General features: G+C 37.7%; 1 protein-coding gene across 1 annotated transcript in view; it reads right to left on the bottom strand.

The window, feature by feature from the left end:
- The window catches only part of pard3ba (par-3 family cell polarity regulator beta a), a 126,424-nt gene that overhangs the window by 43,136 nt on the left and 62,864 nt on the right, over window positions 1-20,424 (bottom strand). Inside the window, exons 12-16 of the mRNA XM_057332435.1 lie at window positions 18,470-18,643; window positions 13,419-13,545; window positions 9,987-10,110; window positions 9,781-9,893; window positions 5,502-5,546 (exon numbers count right to left, since the gene is read on the bottom strand). Of these exons, the coding sequence (XP_057188418.1) occupies window positions 5,502-5,546; window positions 9,781-9,893; window positions 9,987-10,110; window positions 13,419-13,545; window positions 18,470-18,643 (583 nt within the window). The remainder of the gene's footprint in view (window positions 1-5,501; window positions 5,547-9,780; window positions 9,894-9,986; window positions 10,111-13,418; window positions 13,546-18,469; window positions 18,644-20,424) is intronic.

Raw genomic sequence — 20,424 nt, 5'->3', positions numbered from 1 at the left:
CACCGTACACTATTGTGGCTTCTCTATGCCCCGCCTTTCTAAAACGTGTCGATTTTTTGAAAACGCATGATTGGCCAGTGAACGGTGCGTTGTGATTGGCTGAACGCCTCAAGCGTGTGGCGCAAACGACTGTGATAACTGAAGCCACGCCTTCTTTGCATGTTCATTTGGCCGGTGTCATGCAAATGTGGGGGCGTGATTGATCGAGGTGTTTTAGACAGATCTGGATCGGACTTCTCTTTTAGTTAGAGTAAATAATTTTGTGGAAAACTTCGAGTTTTGTGACTTTCGCCGTCTTATACATGCACAAACGGTTATATAACATACTAAATCAAAAGCAAAACATGAAATCGCGTTCAATCACCCCTTTAAATCTTTATTGTCTCACATTTTTAAGCAATTTGTCACTTATTTTTCTTCAGTGACTTCAATATTTTATGCAACCCTAACATAAAACATTCCGACAGCTATTTCACAAGAGGTTTTTTATCACTAAACACAAGGTTTCGTTTTATATCAGGATTTGTGTTGTTGGAATCACAGACCGAAGACTGAAGATGTTTTACGGACAAACCGTTTTTAAGTCCGTCCAGCTGCGATCTGGTACATAAAAGCCTCATACTGAGAAAACCAAGAATTCACATGGGATTCACATGTGTGCTTTTCATAGATGTAGTGAAATGTGTAATCTTATGGCTCATCAGAACGATTGGGTTAAACATGATTTTGTTCGGTTTTCCATCTTTTCGTTCCATCTTTAACCTGATCTAAAGACCCAAGCAGTCATGTGCATTGTTTAAAAACGCAGATTTCCATCGCCCGGGGTTCAGAGAAATGCAGAACTGTAACCTAAACACATGACCCTCACTGGGAGTCTTAACCAGCACAATATGTGCTGCTTTAAACTTGAATCGACAACAAACTAGAACAGCCAGATAAATAGAAACAGACAGCAAAACTAGGAAGCTTCAATTGGGAAACTGAAAACCGTCATTATCGCAAAAGAGGAAAATAATGAGACAAAACAAGCAAAAGGGTCCACAAACAAACAAACAAATCAGCAGAACCGCAGGGCCAAAGCTGGGCGACAGAGGCGAGGAGAAACAGAGAACAAGAGGAGAGAGAAAAGCACGGAGAGCTTCGGAGGAGCCTGTGAGAGAGACGGACTCCGTGAGTGCTCTTCGTTTGGAAAGAGCGATGAGATGGAGAGAGAGAGGGGTGAAGGGGTGAGAGGGGCTAGAGGAAATGTAGATATGTTGGAGGGAAGCCAGAGAGAGAGAGAGAGAGATGCCTCCAGCAGCACTCATCCATTCTCTTAATGGACATGTTCTCTTCTCCTGTGGAACGAGACTTGGCTCTTCATCACAGCAACCACACAAAACGCACACACTGTGCTTTGTTGCCGTCACAAACGCATTCGGTTTGGCTTTACTCAACATAAAATGTCTTCGCACACAAACGATTAATGTAACAACATCATACAACTGTATCTTTCAAACAGTTCACGATTCAACACGATACTGGGTTTACGATTACGATTGCATCACAATATTTGTAAAATAAATGAAAACTATGAAACTGACACTCAAATGACAGATTTCCCCCCCAAAACATAAACAATTTTTAGTAACATTTGTTATTTTGTTAAAGAATTGACAACATTCAAAGTTTAATTCAAACACTTTTATGTCAACTAATTAGGGATGCGGGATACATTTTCAGCCATATGGGTATCGGCCAATAAATGGTCATTTTTAATGTTATCGGCCGATAATAAAATTGTGGCCGATATATTATAGCCGATAAATCACTTCCTCTGGTTGAACCACTTCAGCTGCACGCTGGGGCTGCTCACAGTTAAAATACACATTCACATTAACTGCTATTAGAAAAACATTGTTGATGTAGTATGTCGATTTTTATGAATGTGTCAATTATAGGAACAAAAGCATATTGTTTGAAGCTGACTGCTGTCTGAATGCTTTCTGTCTTGAGGCCTGTTAGACTTGTGGCTATTGAGAACTCCTTTCTGGGTAATTTTGCAAGACCATCTTTAATTTGTTTATTAAATAAACATTATACCAGAAAGTTGAAAAGTTAAAGAATCTTTAATTAGTCTAAAGTAGGCTTGGTACATGATTTTTAGGGGGGAAATAATTTTTTAGTCTCAAAATTGCTATATTAATATTTAGATACTTTACATAAGCCAATATATCAGTTATCGGCTTCCAACGTTCAAGAATGATCGGTTATCATTATCGGCCCAAATTTACATATCCCTATAACTAATAAAAACTAAATACCTCTGTCACTGAAAAATAAAACTGAATTTTAACAAAAATATATTGAATTTAAAAATATACTACCATATAGCTCTACGATACATATCTTAATGTTTTTGTATTGCGATATACAGTTCAATACTTCGATATATTGGTACACCCCTACTTGCAAAACTATGCTTTACAAGCCAAACGTAAATTTGCAGTGTAAATAAGCTAATTTAAATACTGTAAATATCCACAATATAAAATAAAACAATTATATTACAATTAAATATTAAAATAAAAAAATCTAATCTCATCTTTATAGAGCATTCTATAAGTTAAGTAAAACTTTAGAAATACAAATATTTAGATTTAGCATAAATATCCTTCTAAATTTATGTGAATATCGAAGTTCAATCAACCGTAATAATAACGACACAATATCGTCAGAATGACTTTTAGATCCATTTTTTTCCTAGTTGATGAATGACAAAACATAGAGTCAATTGAAATCAATTTAGATAAACTTCACGGCGCAAGCTTAGAATAAACATAACGTTATCGTCTGTTAGTGTGGATGCTAATATAGTTATCAATACACTTATTATGATAAAAAATGGGCCTTATGTGTAAAATTTTCATTTGAAAAAGACATAAAACTAAGACTGTACAATGGCGGACTAGCTGGTGAATTTACAGGAAAAAGAAAGCACGACTTTACATCAAAGCAGATGCAGAGATATACGGTACAGCACCAAAGCCGCCTTTTGGCTGACGCTAGCTGGGGGTTTTTAGTCAGATTAAACTCGCAGCGGCCGCGTCTTTGAGACCATCCCAATAATGAAATATGTCAGAGCTTATAAAGGAGTCTGGCGTAGGTAGAGACGCCGCCGAGAAAAATGACTGCGTCAGCAGAACGGCCTAAAGCCTGTCAATATATATCGCAGTTCACATCTGTAAAACTACACTCCAATCAGCCCTTCACATTTTTACCATTGTCCCTGACCCCTGTGAAGTAAAAAAGCCATCATATACAGACTGTGAATGTAGATTTGAGTGCCTGTACATTATTTAAACATGTACACGCTGGGAGCGACCCTTTAATTTCACTCGCGGCTGCATGCGTGTGGTTTCCATTATGGTGTTTTATGTGAATTGTTGCCATGTGTTTGTGACCGTGTGTACAGCATATACACATGATCTGGTCTAAACCCTAACTAGATTGTAAACAAACTTTAAACCTAACCCGTTTGGATCAGAAATCAGAGCAGTGTTGTTTAAAATGCATTAGCGAAGCACTGAACGGATGTTCTTTGACCAAACACATAACTATTAGCAGATTCCGATACTGATATTTTTCACTTGTTCACTTATTTGAACTTTTGCCAAAGTTTAAAACCATATGCATTAAAGTATACTAGCTAGTACAAGCAATGACATCAAATCATGTCATTGAACAAGGATTAAACCCGTTTGCCATTAACATACCAACATTATAAAAAAGGCACTAAATAAGATTTAAAAAAACGCAAGGCTTTAATAAGAAAGCTTATGCTATCAATTTTTTTACAAATATTTCTAGATATTTTTGAAATAACGACAACTCATTGCATATTGTTGTAAAACATGACATTTCTTAACTCATTAGCAAATATTCCAGTGCGGCAGGTTTGTATATAAAGTATACATTTTGCTACTTTGGCTAAAAAGGTCGACTGCTTTTTGCCCACCAAAATGAACCATAAACTGCCGGTTTGTTATATCTTATATTTAAATTGATCAAAAATCAGCCATTAAATATCGAGACATCAGTGTATCTCTAAAAAGCAAGTATTGGAACGCTTAAAATGCATGTACAAAGGAACTTCTTGCTTAGTGGGTTTGTCTTGTTTTGTAGTACAAACACATAGCAATTCTTAAATCACATACATTTACTGGACAAGGAGATGTATGAATATAAAGATATTTAGTATCTATAAAGATATTTAGTTATATCTGCCAGTGATGTAAGAAAAATAAACTTGAATTAACTTATACCTTTTTATTAAAGGGACAGTTCACCCAAAAATGAAAATTCTGTCATCATTTACTCACCTTCCAGTTGTACCAAATCTGTATAAATGTCTTTGTTCTGATGAACACAGAGAAAGATATTTGGAAGAATGCTTATAACCAAACAGTTCTTGGCCACCATTGACTACAATAGTAGGAAAATGACAATGGTAGTCAAACGAGCCCCAGAACTGTTTGCTGTCAAAACATTCTTCAAAATATCTTTTGTGTTTAACAGAGCAAAGAAATTTATAAAGACATTTTTCCTACTATGGTAGTCAATGGTGGCCAAGAACTGTTTGGTTATAAGCATTCTTACAAATATCTTTCTCTGTGTTCATCAGAACAAAGACATTTATACAGATTTGGAGCAACCTGAGGGTGAGTAAATGAGTGAACTGTTTCTTTAAGTACTTAAAGTTGATTTTTCTTATCTCACTTTGCTAGTTTTAAGCATTAACCTGCTTCATTTTTATACATTTCTCAGAAAACAAGATTCTTAAAATGTTCTTAGAAACAGCACTTGCATTTCGGGCCACAAAATGTAGCCATGTCTGTAGACAGTCGTAAGGAAGATGTTTCATAAGGGTTTGTAACAATAGTTGACTCAACATGTATCGATGTGGAATCACTCACTTCACTTTAAATACTGTATATACTGCATCTCTCTGTGCGTGCGTATGTGTTTCCTCCTCTATCTCAATCAATCTCCCACCTCCACTGACAGACTACAAATGGGCAGCAGTCGCCCTCGCGTTTATCTTCATTGGACTTGTCTAAACACAGAGCCACTGATCTGGAGTCAGATTACAGGCCTCTGGGTCAACTCACAGCTTGCGTGTTTGATCCTGGACCAGCTGTGAATCTGGCCTATAAATGAGACGTTGGAAAATGGAACTGTACATGTGTACTGAATCATTATAAAAACAGATTAAAGTATTAAATAGAAAGATGCAGATGTAAAATCCAAGTGAATGAACCACATCTGAAATATCCACACCTGTGACCATTGGTGTCTTTTATTATACTGCCACTATTTTATGGAGTAATATGAAGCCACTCATTTCTGTACATTACTCTGCATTTACCACGGGAGCGCTGGAAAAGCGTGGTGAAATCGCAGCCTGTTCATTGATTGAATATGTGCGTGTTGTGGTGGTTTGGGAGCGTGTGAATTCTTACCAGGTCTCCGTCCTTGAATGGAGGTCATGTTGCTCTCATCTGCCACTGAAACACACAAACATTAAACATGAGCCACTCGAACACTCATTTGTTTCCGTCAATAGCCACTCCAGAACATATCGCACATACACTGTACATTACCTAAAAATATATGAGATAAATTACCACTATAACTTGGCGTTTTACAGCATGCCAGACTTGCATTTGATAAAGCTTTAAAAAACAAGGGTGAATAAATGATGACAACCTTGGTGAACTTTTCCTTCAACTATTTTGAACAAGGTCAAGCAGCCTGTATAACTCCATAAAAAACTATTTTGATATATGATATGCAGTGTGAGGATGAATACTGAAAATACTTATTAAAACTCAGGCAAGAATCTTTTTGGATTTGAGGAGAGAAAACATTTCATTTTCTGTTTAATTTCACCCGCTACCAGATGCGTCCTAATATACTGTACTGTACTCTCTCTCTCTCTCTCTGTCATAAGTAGCCACACTTGGTTTTAATTAGAAGGGGCTCTGTAGGGCCAGTTAGACTCCTGTACAGCTGAGAACATCTGCGCTTTCTCTAAACACACACACAACTACACACATGAACAGCTCGGCCTGCATCGTGCACACACAAACACAAAGCAAAAATTCATTTACAAACAAGATTTACACAATAAACAAATAAATCTCAACTCTAACCCTATCCAAAGATGTCAAATAAATACACAGAGATTAAGGCTATAATCTAAAATACAATATGCAAAATAATGGTTAAAGAATGATTTATAGATATTTCCTGAAGATAACGTGAGCAGTGTTTCTCAATACACATACAGTATATATAGGGTTCTATGAAAGCCACGGCAATAGATTTACAGTATTATAGCATTTACAGTAGCACCCCTTGGAGGAAAACGGGATATTTGTGTGTGTGAGCCTGACAAAGAATAAAGAGAAAAACAAGAAACAGTGTGTATATGTTAGTGTATGTGTATATTGGTGTGTGTAGAAGAGAGAGAGAGACACTAATCCGCACAAACAGGATTCAGCAGCGAAGAGCAGCTGCCGCCACAGGCATTGCACCATGGGATACAATAATAGGGTTTCATTACACTGCAATTTCTCTTAAATAATCCTTTTCATCTTTTATGAGCTCAATTTCCCCAGCAGAGAAATAACACGGGAGAAGAGGATTGTGTGAGCCGGTGAAACTGCACGTGTGGGTCTCCACGCCGGGACACACGTATAAGGGATGATGGCAAAAAGGGTACAGATAAAATATACCTATATATATATACATACACACATATACCTATATATATATATATATATATATATATATATACACACACACACACACACACACACACACACACACACACATACCTATATATACAGGTGCTGGTCATATAATTAGAATATCATCAAAAAGTTGATTTGTTTCACTAATTCACCATTCAAAAAGTGAAACTTGTATATTATATTCATTCATTACACACAGACTGATATATTTCAAATGTTTATTTTTTTTAATTTGATGATTATAACTGACAACTAATGAAAATCCCAAATTCAGTATCTCAGAAAATTAGAATATTACTTAAGACCAATACAAAGAAAGGATTTTTAGAAATCTTGGCCAACTGAAAAGTATGAAAATGAAAAGTATGAGCATGTACAGCACTCAATACTTAGTTGGGGCTCCTTTTGCCTGAATTACTGCAGCAATGCGGCATGGCATGGAGTAGATCAGTCTGTGGCACTGCTCAGGTGTTATGAGAGCCCAGGTTGCTCTGATAGTGGCCTTCAGCTCTTCTGCATTGTTGGGTCTGGCATATCGCATCTTCCTCTCCACAAAAGAAAATCTATGGGGTTAAGGTCAGGAGAGTTTGCTGGCCAATTAAGAACAGGGATACCATGGTCCTTAAACCAGGTACTGGTAGCTTTGGCACTGTGTGCAGGTGCCAAGTCCTGTTGGAAAATGAAATCTGCATCTCCATAAAGTTGGTCAGCAGCAGGAAGCATCAGAAGCGTCTCGCCTGGGCTAAAGACAAAAAGGACTGGACTGCTGCTGAGTGGTCCAAAGTTATGTTCTCTGATGAAAGTACATTTTGCATTTCCTTTGGAAATCAGGGTCCCAGAGTCTGGAGGAAGAGAGGAGAGGCGCAGAATCCACGTTGCTTGAGGTCCAGTGTAAAGTTTCCACAGTCAGTGATGGTTTGGGGTGCCATGTCATCTGCTGGTGTTGGTCCACTGTGTTTTCTGAGGTCCAAGGTCAACGCAGCCGTATACCAGGAAGTTTCAGAGCACTTCATGCTTCCTGCTGCTGACCAACTTTATGGAGATGCAGATTTCATTTTCCAACAGGACTTGGCACCTGCACACAGTGCCAAAGCTACCAGTACCTGGTTTAAGGACCATGGTATCCCTGTTCTTAATTGGCCAGCAAACACGCCTGACCTTAACCCCACAGAAAATCTATGGGGTATTGTGAAGAGGAAGATGCGATATACCTATACATATATATATATACACACACATATACATATATATGACAAATATAAATATTTTGTGTATAATAATATATTTCACCCTACCAACACTTTAGCAACCTAATAGCAACATCTTGACAACTGGTCACATGTTTTGTGTTTTGAATTAAACTTTCTGAACTTCTCAAAAAAGTAGTCAAAAGAAAAAAGTGCAACTTAAAAGAAGAAAGCAGAATATTTCCTGCAGTCTCAAACAATTGAAGACTAATGACGCCTAAAAATGTGGAAGTGATTCAATAACAACATTTCCAGTAACAGTTCAGTAACACTGCAAGATATTCAATTGGAGCCGTTCACTGTAGCCTGAACTGCTGTTATCCAAATGCTCAGGTCATTTCACCTGCCGGTTATAGATGGAACAATGACCAACACAAATAGCCAAATGTATTTTAGTTCATTTGCAGACCTTTCACAAACATCCATGAAACATATCCATCGACAAGCAACAAAACCGCAACATCGGTCTGGATAACATGTTTTCATCTCAGCCATATTGCGAAACGTTGTTTGGCCAGGCTCTGGAGTTCAGAGTTTTGGCTCTGCTCGACAGAGTTTCTCCTGCCAGTCGCATCATTAGCAGCCGTGTGTGTTTCTCCGGGCACGAGTTCATGTGAAAAATACTTGATTTCTCATTTGCCGAACGCTTTCAGGCCATTTACCTTTCCTTTTTAAAGTGCAAGTGCATGGCTAGAGCCAAATGGGTTTTTATCAGAATGTGTTTAACTAGCTATATTACATTTTCTTAAGAAACATTTCAATGGTGCCTGTCCAGGAAATATTTGCGACCGCATGCTAAGGTATCGTGAATGGTTGCCAAAGCATTGCTACGAGGTTTTTAATGTGTTCCTCTAGCTCAAATGGTAGAGCATTGCATCAATTGGAAAAAAGTGTTACCAATTGCATACATGTACTGTAAATATAAGACTATTGTCTTTAGAAAAATAATCTACACGATTAAGCTAAACTAAGCTAAGCTAAGCACTGAAGTTTAATACACAGTGTTAATTTGATTTGTTTCTAAATATAAGCAACAGCTATAGTGATGCTTGACTTAGCATCTACCACTAAATGTTGAAAGATTAACATTACGATTTGTTCTTTTTACAATAGACACTAAAGGATTTATTCAGCTTAAACAAAGAGAAAAAACAAAACAGTCAACGTAAAAATTTACTGTAACATTAACCAAATGCACATTTTTCCAAAACTATTAAAAAAGGGCAATAAAACCGACTCAATCATAGGCCCTAAGATCTACAGCGGAAAGACAGAAAACAAGAGAGAGCGAGATAAAGAAATAAATAGAGGGGAAAAGGTCTAGGAGTTGGATAAAAGATGGCAGCAAAGCGCGACACTACCAGACGTCCGTAATGAAAACCAATCAGCTTTCAGCGGCGAGAAGATTAGCCGAGTCGGCCAGCGCAGAAGCCAATACTCCACTCTAATGAAATGTAATTGGAAACGGGCGAAAACTTCCCATTGCGGAGCTCTGAAATATCCCTCAAGTCTCCCGAAGGTGCTGAGAGGAGGGAGAGGACGAGTTAACAGGGTCATCCGTAGCTAATACCGGGAAATGTGACGCTATGGGGCTTTAGTTGACGATGGAGGCACTCGGTTTCTTTTGTGATCAGAAAGGGGGTTACGATTATGGTAGACTACTTGTTTTCCAGACTCTAAAGCTCTGGATTTCTGGCTTAAAGATATTGTGATGTTGTGATTGTGTGTTTTCATACCTAAATCCATGCTCTTGGAGGTTTTGGCAGCGGGGTGTTCTAAGAGCTTCTGTCGTTGGGGATATTGTTGGTTGTTAGGGTGGCCCATAAAAGCAACAGGCTCCCTCTCGACCCTATTATTGAACATAACAGTCAAATATATCATCGAATATATTAATTTTTCACAGTTAATAACAGTACAGTGTTGTTTTTATGCTAGAACTAACCGTTCTTGCGGGTACTTGCGTGTAGAGCTGGCCTCAAGCAGGTCCATCTCAGAAGGTGGAGGAGGGAAGTCGTCTTCGCTGTAGTCTGCTTCCAGCAGCTCCTGTCTCTTAGATCTGTACGGAGCTGTTTGGAAATAACAGGTGTGTTGATGTTTATATACAACAGATGAACGAGCTCTTCAAATCCCTAATCAGCTTTTTTACATACAATGAAACATAACGTCGCTGTCGGGCGGAAACCTCCTATGTCCAAATTTGGTCAATTTCATATTTTTTCACAAATTGATGCTATTGGTCAGTCCCCATGTGGGTCTGTTATTTTTACAAATTATTAACCATTCTAAAGTGTTGAAAATAGCTTGAGAGCAAATCTCTAAACTCCATTGGACAATTCAACTGTCTGAGATGTCTCGTAACTCCACCTCTTCTTCACTTTGCGGGAGCCGCTCGGCATTACGTATCCTGATTGAAAGTTTTTTAGACAATAACGAATGAAAATAGTTAGGTTAGATACATTTGAGTAGGACTGTTTAGTTAAAAATTGATAGCTGTAATGCTTCGGTGCAGAAGGAAGCCCGTGAGCCACGAAGGTAAATTTGCCAGCAGATTCGGCTAATTTCCACCTATTAGACAGCCTATAGTCAGCTCATCGTTTTTTGTATTACATCACTTATAGTTCTTAAACCTTTAAAATAGAGTTTAGGAAGATGTATGTAACCACAATCGTTAACGATTTAAGCCTTTTCTCTTGTCAAGAGGCTCAACGCGACCGCCGACTTTATTTGCGTGCAGATTAATTTCCGCCTATATTAGACAGCCTGTTTAACGTTTTATTTTGGTATTGCATCACTCATAGCTCTAACGTTTAAAATAGAGCTTAGAAAGATCTATGTAACCACAATCATTAGCTTTCATTAGCTCTTAAAGCCTCGTCTCTTGTCAAAATACTCAATGCGACCGCAGACTTTGATGAACACTGCTGGCAGCAGCGACGTCTGTGTCCGTACCATTCTTATCAATGACAGCGTAATCTCGTATCTCCCTGCTCCCAAGTCATAAACCTTGTATCTCCGATTAAACATGGTTTTGGGGAAATGTTGTGTTAATGTTGGTACACAACAGTATATGATAGCAATATAAGGTATAATACCAACTTTAACAATACAATGTGTAATAACTCAAAAAATATGCAGTTTTTTTAATTTCCTGAAAAATAATGGTTTTGGAGATGCGAGGATTCCGCCCGACAGCGACGATAAAGGGGTTGCAAAGTTGTTTAAAAAGATTGACACATTAACAACCACCAAAGAATTATCATAAAAATGTGGAATGTAGATCAAGATTCATGTACACTTTTTATTGGTTGATATGTGCTTGTTTCCACATTTTAGTATATTACTAAACACAGTAAAACTATAAAATAACACAACAGTTTTTTATTACAAGCATGTTCAACGTAGTCTTTGTCTAGAATTGTAAAAAAATGTTTTTTGTCATTTCATCAAGCAACTTCTTGGTCTTTTTGAGATGTTTTTTTCTGAAGTACTGAAGGAGTTCACATCTGTTATGAGCTCTTCTTCATTATGTGCTCCAAGTCATCACATTGTTTCATTCTTTTGTAAATCCATACTACTTTTTCCCTACTCAACCAATTTTAAAGGAATAGTTCACCCAAAAATGAAAATGCTGTCATCATTTACTTGTACCAAACCTGTATAACTTCCCTTGTTCTGCTGGGCACAAAGGAAGATATTTGAAAGAATGTCAGTAACCAAACAGGTCTCATTTACTGCCATAGTAGGGAAAATAAATACTATGGGAGTCAATAGGGGATGAGACCTGCTCAGTTACTGACATTCTTCCAAATAGCTTCCTTTGTGTTTAGCAGAACAAAGAAATTCATACAGGTTTGGAACAATCGGAGGGCGAGTAAATGACAGAATATTTACTTTTGGGTGAACTATCCCTTTAAACGTTCAGAAATGTGCCTTCAAATGTTTTTTAAGACAATAAAAAACATTTTAGTCAATTTGAAGTGACGTTACTTTGAGAACGGTACTGTATAATACATCATCACTATGTTTAGCAAAACACCATCATTTGTGTTCCATGCAAGTATTTATAGAGGTTTGAAATGATGTGATGTCTAAATGAGTACACTTTCGATTTTAAGATAACTATTTCTTTAAAGCACTGAAAATCTTTCCATTATAAGAAATAAGACTCACTTGACCATGTGCACTCAATTGTGAATAATCTCTGTAAGTGTATGTGTGTATCAATGACACACACAGCTGTGTTTGTGATGACTTCAAGGACCGCAAAACCTTTAGATCACTGTGAGTACCACTGGTTAGAAATCGCCATTATTGCTCAAATTTCTGCACTGCTGTCCCCATGTCTTCCACTATTTAGCCATTTAATGTCAAAGCAAAATTCGCAGTGTGACTACAGTCAACAAAGACAATGCAAGACCGCGTGAAAGATTTACGGCGGTACGTCAAACTATGACCCAAATTTTAGGAACCACGGCTCATAAAAACGTCTGCATGCTCGTGCCAGTATTTTTATTATCATTACAGATTGTGCCCAACTCGCATCAGGCGCGTCAAGTAATCTGAATGTAAAATTAGCGTGTAAATATCACAATCCACTTTGTTCCGCCGAGGTACAGTGGGATACTTTGACAGACAACAGACGCTAATCAGTAAACAATGCTTTGCAAAAACACAGAAAGAGCCTTTTGTGTCTTCACGGCAACTCTCTGGAGAGAATCGCGTGAATTTAAAACAGTTTGTTATCTGTTCCCGAGCGCTCGGCACAATCGGCGGTATGCTAATAAGACCCACTTAGAATCCATTTCATCAGCTTAATGATTTCAAGGTCATACCTCATTGCAAAACAGCGGAAGGGAACGTCGAAAAAAATCATCATTTCCATCCCTAATGATGAGACGGGCAGATATCCAACTTGTATAAGTTGGAAAACTTAACGGAAAGCCAAGCTGGCGTAAAAAATGAACTCGTACAGAAATACGGCGATGAATTAATGTCTGCTTTTGTCGAGCAGCGATGCGTTTCATTTGCTTCTGAACGCTGAGGGACTTCAGGTGAATTAACATTACACACAACCAATCGCTTTTAATGTTTGAAACCAAAGATTCTTACCAGACGCAAGAAAAACAAAACATGCTTTTGCAATGAATGATAAATGCTTGATAAAATTCTAGATGGTTCAAATTCACGATGATCAAATATAACATGGTTTGTTTTATTTTGGATTATTTTGTTCCCAGTGACATTTGTTTTATTCTAAAGTTTTTAAGAGTTTATTATCCTAAATGTGGAAACATTCATAAAAAAATGTATGTGATGTTAAACCTTTGAACGGCAGTGTGTAAGGTTTATAAATGAATGCGTGAAATGTTTTTACCAGGAGACGAATCGTAAATGCGGTTGTTTAGCATGGCTGGCGGTGTGAAACTGTTGGCATGGTTGCCGTTAGGTTGATGGACGGGAGAGTCGTTCCACGTGGGAGATTGACTGACTTCATGATTTTCCTGAAAAAGAAAAAAGTTAGTCAAAAAGTGATGATTGTAAATCATGAGGCTCCTGAAGTAAATCATCTGTGTGTACAATATTTCAAAACTTCCAACACCATACGATGGCATTATACTGTATGAAGAACATACATTACATACGGTCCAATACGACGTGCCATCTGATACATGTTCTTGTGCCATATGTTCCTCACACAAACCAACCGTATGGCATCAGATAGCTGAGCACATATGTACAACTTTTATGATTTTATACTGTATATATTTTTGAAGCTTAAATGTAGGTGGTCACCATATGCTTTAATTGTATGGAAAAGAAACGTCTCCTGTCGTACACAGCTGAACAATCATGTGGGTTTGAAATGACATGACAATAGAAATTCTAATGGTTTCCATTTCTTGTTATTATTGAAACCATTACAAAACCCCATCATGTAGTGTGTTTTGGGGTTTTATTACGGTAGGAATTTGTTTTTATATTGTTTTCCCCATCCACCAGATTACAGAATCCCAAACATTACATTATAGTTTCCATTAAAATCAATCCAATTCCCACCTTAACCACTAAATCCATTAGAATTTCTGTGATGGTTTCTATTTTTTTTCCAGAAGTGAATACATAATAGTTTTTGTAAACAAAAGGAGGACAGAAATGAGGTAAGTGAACCAAAGTGACCAAAAAAATGACAAATATACCGATCGCAAAATGCTTTTCGAGATAAAGAATATGCTAATGCAAAACGAAACAAAGCAACCAGCAAACATTCAAGAGCCAAAAGAAACTCCGTCAACACTAGTCGAGACAGTTACGGAAACACGCATCAATATGAAGACGTGAAGCCACGGGGTTAGACGTCCTGATGGATTCTTCGCTGTTGAAAAAGAAGCTACGGCTGTCAACGTCAGACACACCACACGCAACACACACAAACAGCACAAACTGCAGGCTGACTGGATGAAAGGTATTTGGATATCACCATATCAAAGCGGTGGGAACGCATTCAGTCTGTATTATTCCGTGCCGTGTGGTGGCGAGAGAGATGAAAGCGGTGTTTTCTGTTCACATGCTAAATTTCAGTCACAGGACGGTGATTAGCGACCGCTCTTTATACATGGACACGTCATTTCTGTCATCTGCCGCTGTCATTCCCTCGCTTTCTGTCTCTCGACACGCGAAGAAATCTTCAATGGACAAAAAGATCGATTCTCAGGAGCTCTTTCTCCTCAGAGATTATGTGGGGATCGTGAAAGGCTGAGGGACATTTTCTAGCGTGTTTTGCTCTGATCTGTGTTTTGACAGCGGATGGCATGTTGTTGTTGTAGTTGTGCGTCTAACTCATGAAATTTCAGAGCCGGCGGGAAAACGTCAAAGGGTCTTGAGGAATGATGGAGGAGCAACTCTAGAGGGAATCGAAAAAATTAAATGTCCATTTAAACAGCCAGTAATATTGATTGATTTATTTCCATGCCAGAATTGTCCTTTAAAGTCCCCGTGATATCAAAATGAATGTTTTTTTTATTAATGTATTAAATATCTTCACCGATACCGACAGCCGATTATTCAGAGTTATATCTACCGATGTCAATACCGATTCAGAAGATTAAACGAATATTTATTAACTTTCTGAATGTTATTCATTCATACAATGACTATTAATATTGAACATCAAACTGCTGATGTATCTTAACATTTTCTATATACAGAGCACAAATTTCTGTCCTCTTGTGATTGACAAGACATATCGGACCTGATCATTGGCCGATAGCCGATAGTGTAAAAAATTGCTTTTATCGACCCGATACCAATTATTAGCACAGACAATTATTACACAAACAAAATCAGTGAGGACTTGACAAAATTGCAAAAGCACCCCTGAATAAATCTAGTTTCATGCATACATCAACCAGTTTGTCCAAAACATACTTATTCTGATCAATTTATAAATTACTTTCACTTCAAAAGCGCAACACACACACACACATACAAAGACACACGTTCTTGTCAAAGAGGGCCACGCTCGCCACGTCTTAATCAGACAATCACTGGGGAGCGGCGGTCTACCGCCGAGGACAAAGACCTAACAAAGGAACAACAAAACAACACCCCGAAACCATGGATTTCTCCGCCCCCTCCACACACGGGGCTGCGGTGAGGGTGAGCTGAGGTTAGGTACCCTCAGGGTAGCCCCAGGCATCCTTTCATTAAAACCCCAAATTCGCCTTTCATTCAAGGAGCCCAAGGTGTAATCTGATTAAATTGCCGAGCGAGAGGAGATCCAGCGAGGTAACGGGATTATATCGGACAGGGTGGGGCGGGTGAAGATACTCTTGGTGAAGAAAGAAGAAACACGTTGAGGAACATGAGGGAGAAAGACAAGTATGAAGAATAAAGATGGTGGTTTCACATGAAATCATGACCCACCCCCTTAAGTTTAGTCTCCAAACTCCTTCTTGATTTTCCAACCTTCCATCCATTTCCTTATCATTCAACTCTGTCCGTGTGATTAATGGTGTATTGATCATCCCGTCTGCATGTGATTTATAAAGAACACATCGCGGCGACACGTCACCTTTCATTGAGCAGCCATTAACAACCATGCGATCTCCATCCTTCTGACACTAGATTGGGTTGAGGATAGTCTAATGCTCTTCAATAACACCCCGCCCAACCAAAGTCAGACTCCCGAAGCTGGAGTCGATAACTATTAGTCTTCATTTTCATTGGACAGCAACGAGGAGGCGAGTCGGAATTGATGAACCGTCCTGGTTTCACCTTGAATAACAAGAATCTGAGCTTTTCTGAGCTGAAATCAAGATGCAGTTGACTAAATGTTCATCGCAAAACTTCATATCAAGTCAATTTGTATGACTTTTGGGGAAGTGGGAATTTCTTTTTCAGTTAATTTGGTCTGAAAATAAAATGCTCCAGCAACACTTGACCCTTGAAACTCGAAAGTAAATCCATGTCTCCAAGAACAGACATTCTGCCATTATCCCTTGGCTAAAAAGAGACGTTTCAGCGATAAGCTGACGCAGGGAATCGACTTCCCTCCCCAACAAATTAACCTTAACATCACATCCTCATAATTATAGCAAAAACATTAAGCGAAAGTTTATTTCTGCAGAACGGCTGCAAAAAAATATGCTTAGCTAACAAAGACACATTGTCTGATAATGGCTTCATTTTCTGAGGTGGTCAACGATTTTCTAACGTTCATTGAACTTCAGAAACTTATTTATTCATTATTATACTGTGCAAAGATGCATCTTCATACAGATTCTAAGCCGGTCAAACAAAATCTCCAACAATTTACACATAAGGTTGAATTTGTTACAGTAGCATTTTTGTTCATGTAAGTTAATGCCTATATATGTCATGGTTGTTCAACTTTTGATTTAAAAAATGTATTAGTAAATGCTGAAATTAACATGAACTAAGATTATAAAATGCTATAAAACTATTGTTTCTTTAAAAATTGTTAACTAATGCATTAAAGGGATAGATCATCCAAAAATGAAACTTCTGTTATCTATTATTCATCCTCACGTCATTCCAAACCTGTATGACATTCTTTCTTCCAGAGCACGAAAGAAGATATTTTGAAGAATGTCGGTAACCAAACAACACTGGACTCCATTGACTTGCGTCCGTACAATAGAAGCCGATGCTGTTCGGTTACCAGCTTTCTTCAAAATATCTTCTTTTGTGTTCTGCATGAGGAAAAAGGTCATACAGGTTTGGAATGACATGAGGGTGAGTAAATGATAACAGAATTGACATTTTTGGGTGAACTAACCCTTTAACTAATATTAACAAATACGACCTTATTGTAAAGTGTTACCAAAGTATCTTTACCATGTGAAACCATCTCTGTGATGAACCGAGGGGATCTTCGTGCGGGGTTATAACAACACAAACTGACACTTTCCTCAACTTACCACTACATTAACAAAAGGGGGACCCCAGTGAACATGGCGAACCCCCTGAAACACACACACACAATATATAACACTGTATTTCTCTGCTTCAAATGTATATAGCATGAACTCCCCACATTAGTAAACTATGTTATCAACACATCGGAATCAATTTCAAGATGGAACATATCATTGCTGTCAGACTGAAACCTCATTTCTCCAAAACTTCCACTTTACAGGAAGTGAAAATCGACAAGCACTTTTTAATACAATTTAAACACAATTTTTACTGGTTAAAAATCTGCAGAACCCACAAGACAAAAAATGGGTGACCAATAGTAATGATTTATGAAAACAAAATCATGGAAAATTGAGGTTTCAGTCCGACAGTGCCATTACAATTTGGGGGACAGAAGTGGATTCTCAGAAGAACATAAAAATCAGAGTAAGTCACCAGCAAGGAAAGACAGAAAAGACCCAGGAAAAGCCCACAGGGTTAACGGCAAACAAGAAGCATGCAAAGATTTCAGGTTCTTTATTTAAAAAAGCAGAATCAGTGATACAGGAAGCAGCTTGTGTTACAATAGACAGAGCAAGGCAAAATAAAAGCGGACAGGATTAATTAGATTAATCATTAAGAAATACATAAAAGGGTCTATAGGCAAAATGTAAGAACAAAAGCAGGAAACAGATTAGAAACCCAGGTCAAGGAGAAACATGGAAAATAAATCTTTAACATGTCAAAAGGAAAGTTTCAAACACCAATTCTATTTTCTCGAACACTCTGTGATCCACAAATGTCAAGCAACTCTTTCCGAAAACATCCGCATAAACGTCACTGAGCATGCAGGGTCTGGGTGCACGATACCATTCAGAGGTCACCTGACAGCCGGCGATGGTGATAGCTGTGATACCGGTGGACCGATGCCAGTGACCGGGGCTCGGAGGCCCTGCGGGGAAGCGGTCTGTAGAGGTACTCAAGGTACGGTACGAGAACTGGGCGTACCTGTGCTGGGTATCTCTCCAGAGAACGCAGAACCACCAGCTGGATGGTTCCTCTGACGTTCCCTTCGGTGGACATGGAGTGCCGCAGGGTTTCCATAGCATCGTGGTTGGAACGGCTGAGGAGGGATTCGCTGTTGACGGCGATCAGCTGGTCATTGATACGCAGACGACCGTCCTGCAAGGAACAGATGATGACAATATTGTACGAACAGCAATTGGCACTTGGTAACAAAACCAGAGCAGAACTTATTGAAAAATAGAATAATAAATCATTAAAAAATAAAACAAGGAACACGACTTGGCCAAGTTTTATTCAATAAAACAATAATAAGTATTATATTATGAATTTAAATTAAATAACAATTGTTTATAAAAACTAAATTACATTTTTTTATTTCTTTTTCACAGGTATATTTACAAATATTTGTATTAATATAAAAAATAATGATAAAATTGTATTTCAAAATATAACATTTTTATAATGTTTTTACTTGTACATATATTTATTTATAAATAAATACTTTTATTTTAATATAGACAATATGCAGCTATATAATATACTATTAAATCAACAAACAAATACAATTTACAATAAATCCTAAAAATCAATATAAAGAAACATATTTATGCAAATAAAAAATTGTTTGTTACAGATGAGCTCCTGCCACTCTATGTTTAGTTGCACAACACTACAGATGAAGCAGCTTTCAGTGTCATTTCCAAATGTTGTTAAATCCACAGCTCAATCTCTAATGCATTCCCACCATGAATTCAGAAACAATTATGGATGCATATCATTAGTGTGACAGAAGCAGGACGGAGTGAATTGGATTAGGTTTCACAGCTGTGCTTCTCTAAATAAAACTCAGTTGAAGAGGAACAAAAGAGATTAGCGTCTAAAAGCCACCAGAGCCTCTTAATGACTCGTGATGGTGAGTGTCATGGCAGAAGAGCCCGACCTCTGGGCCTGGTCACTGACCGCAGACCACTGATACTAACCTAGGAACAGATCTCTGATGGAACGGACACAAACACTTGTGCCCGTCTACAAATAAAACACACACAGATAATTGCTGAACGTCCTCAAGCCTAAAGCTGCTCAATGCAAGATGCCTCCTTAAAGCAGAAATGAACCATTCGATCAAATGTACATTATTTAGTAAACTTATTTTCACTTAAATAAAAAAAACATATAACAGATTCGATACATGTAACCATTTAAGAAAATACGTGATGTTTTGTTATGGCTTTTGGAGCAAGGGTGCCGCCATCTTGCAGCGCCACGGCATGTGACATCACCGGGTTGGTTGGCGACATTGCAATATTATCTGATTGCAATACCCTACGCATTGAGCAGTGAAGAAAAACAAGTATTTCCTTACTTTTTGAATGCGCGCTTGTTTTAAAATGGATGGAGACGAACTAGAATCTAAACATATTGACCTTCTTTGTTTCAACAGCTCACACATTTACGGTTCAATTTTTTCATATATACAGTAATAGTGCTCTCAAATCGATTAAAAAAATGAATCCGATTAATCACACATTTTTCTGTGATTAATCATGATTAATCGCACATAACATTAATGTTTTAAAATATACTTTTACATTCTAATAATTTCACATTTAATCTTCAAATGAATGTAGAAACAACAGATTTCTTTAACAGCATCATTTTATGAACGAAAGCCAACATTCTGGTATTAGTACTGCAACTGATATTTTTTAGTTATTTTAACATTAATTATAGCCATTCAACAGTATAATTGAGAGCTATCGTGTTTAACAGGTAGGAAATATACAGAAAAATTGAATGAAGTTCTCAAACACTTTACAGTCTGTAATGCTAAATTGTAACTTAAATACAGAAGAATTCTCATTAAAGCCACAAAACGCGTTGAATTCCTCTTTTCTTTCGTTCTTTGATTAACAGGAGTCACAGCAGCAGGTTTAAGA

The sequence above is a fragment of the Triplophysa rosa genome, linkage group LG4 (genome assembly GCF_024868665.1).
Source record: "Triplophysa rosa linkage group LG4, Trosa_1v2, whole genome shotgun sequence".
Classification (NCBI taxonomy): domain Eukaryota; kingdom Metazoa; phylum Chordata; class Actinopteri; order Cypriniformes; family Nemacheilidae; genus Triplophysa; species Triplophysa rosa.
Note: the sequence above shows the minus strand (reverse complement) of the source record. Positions and strands in the feature narration are given on the sequence as shown.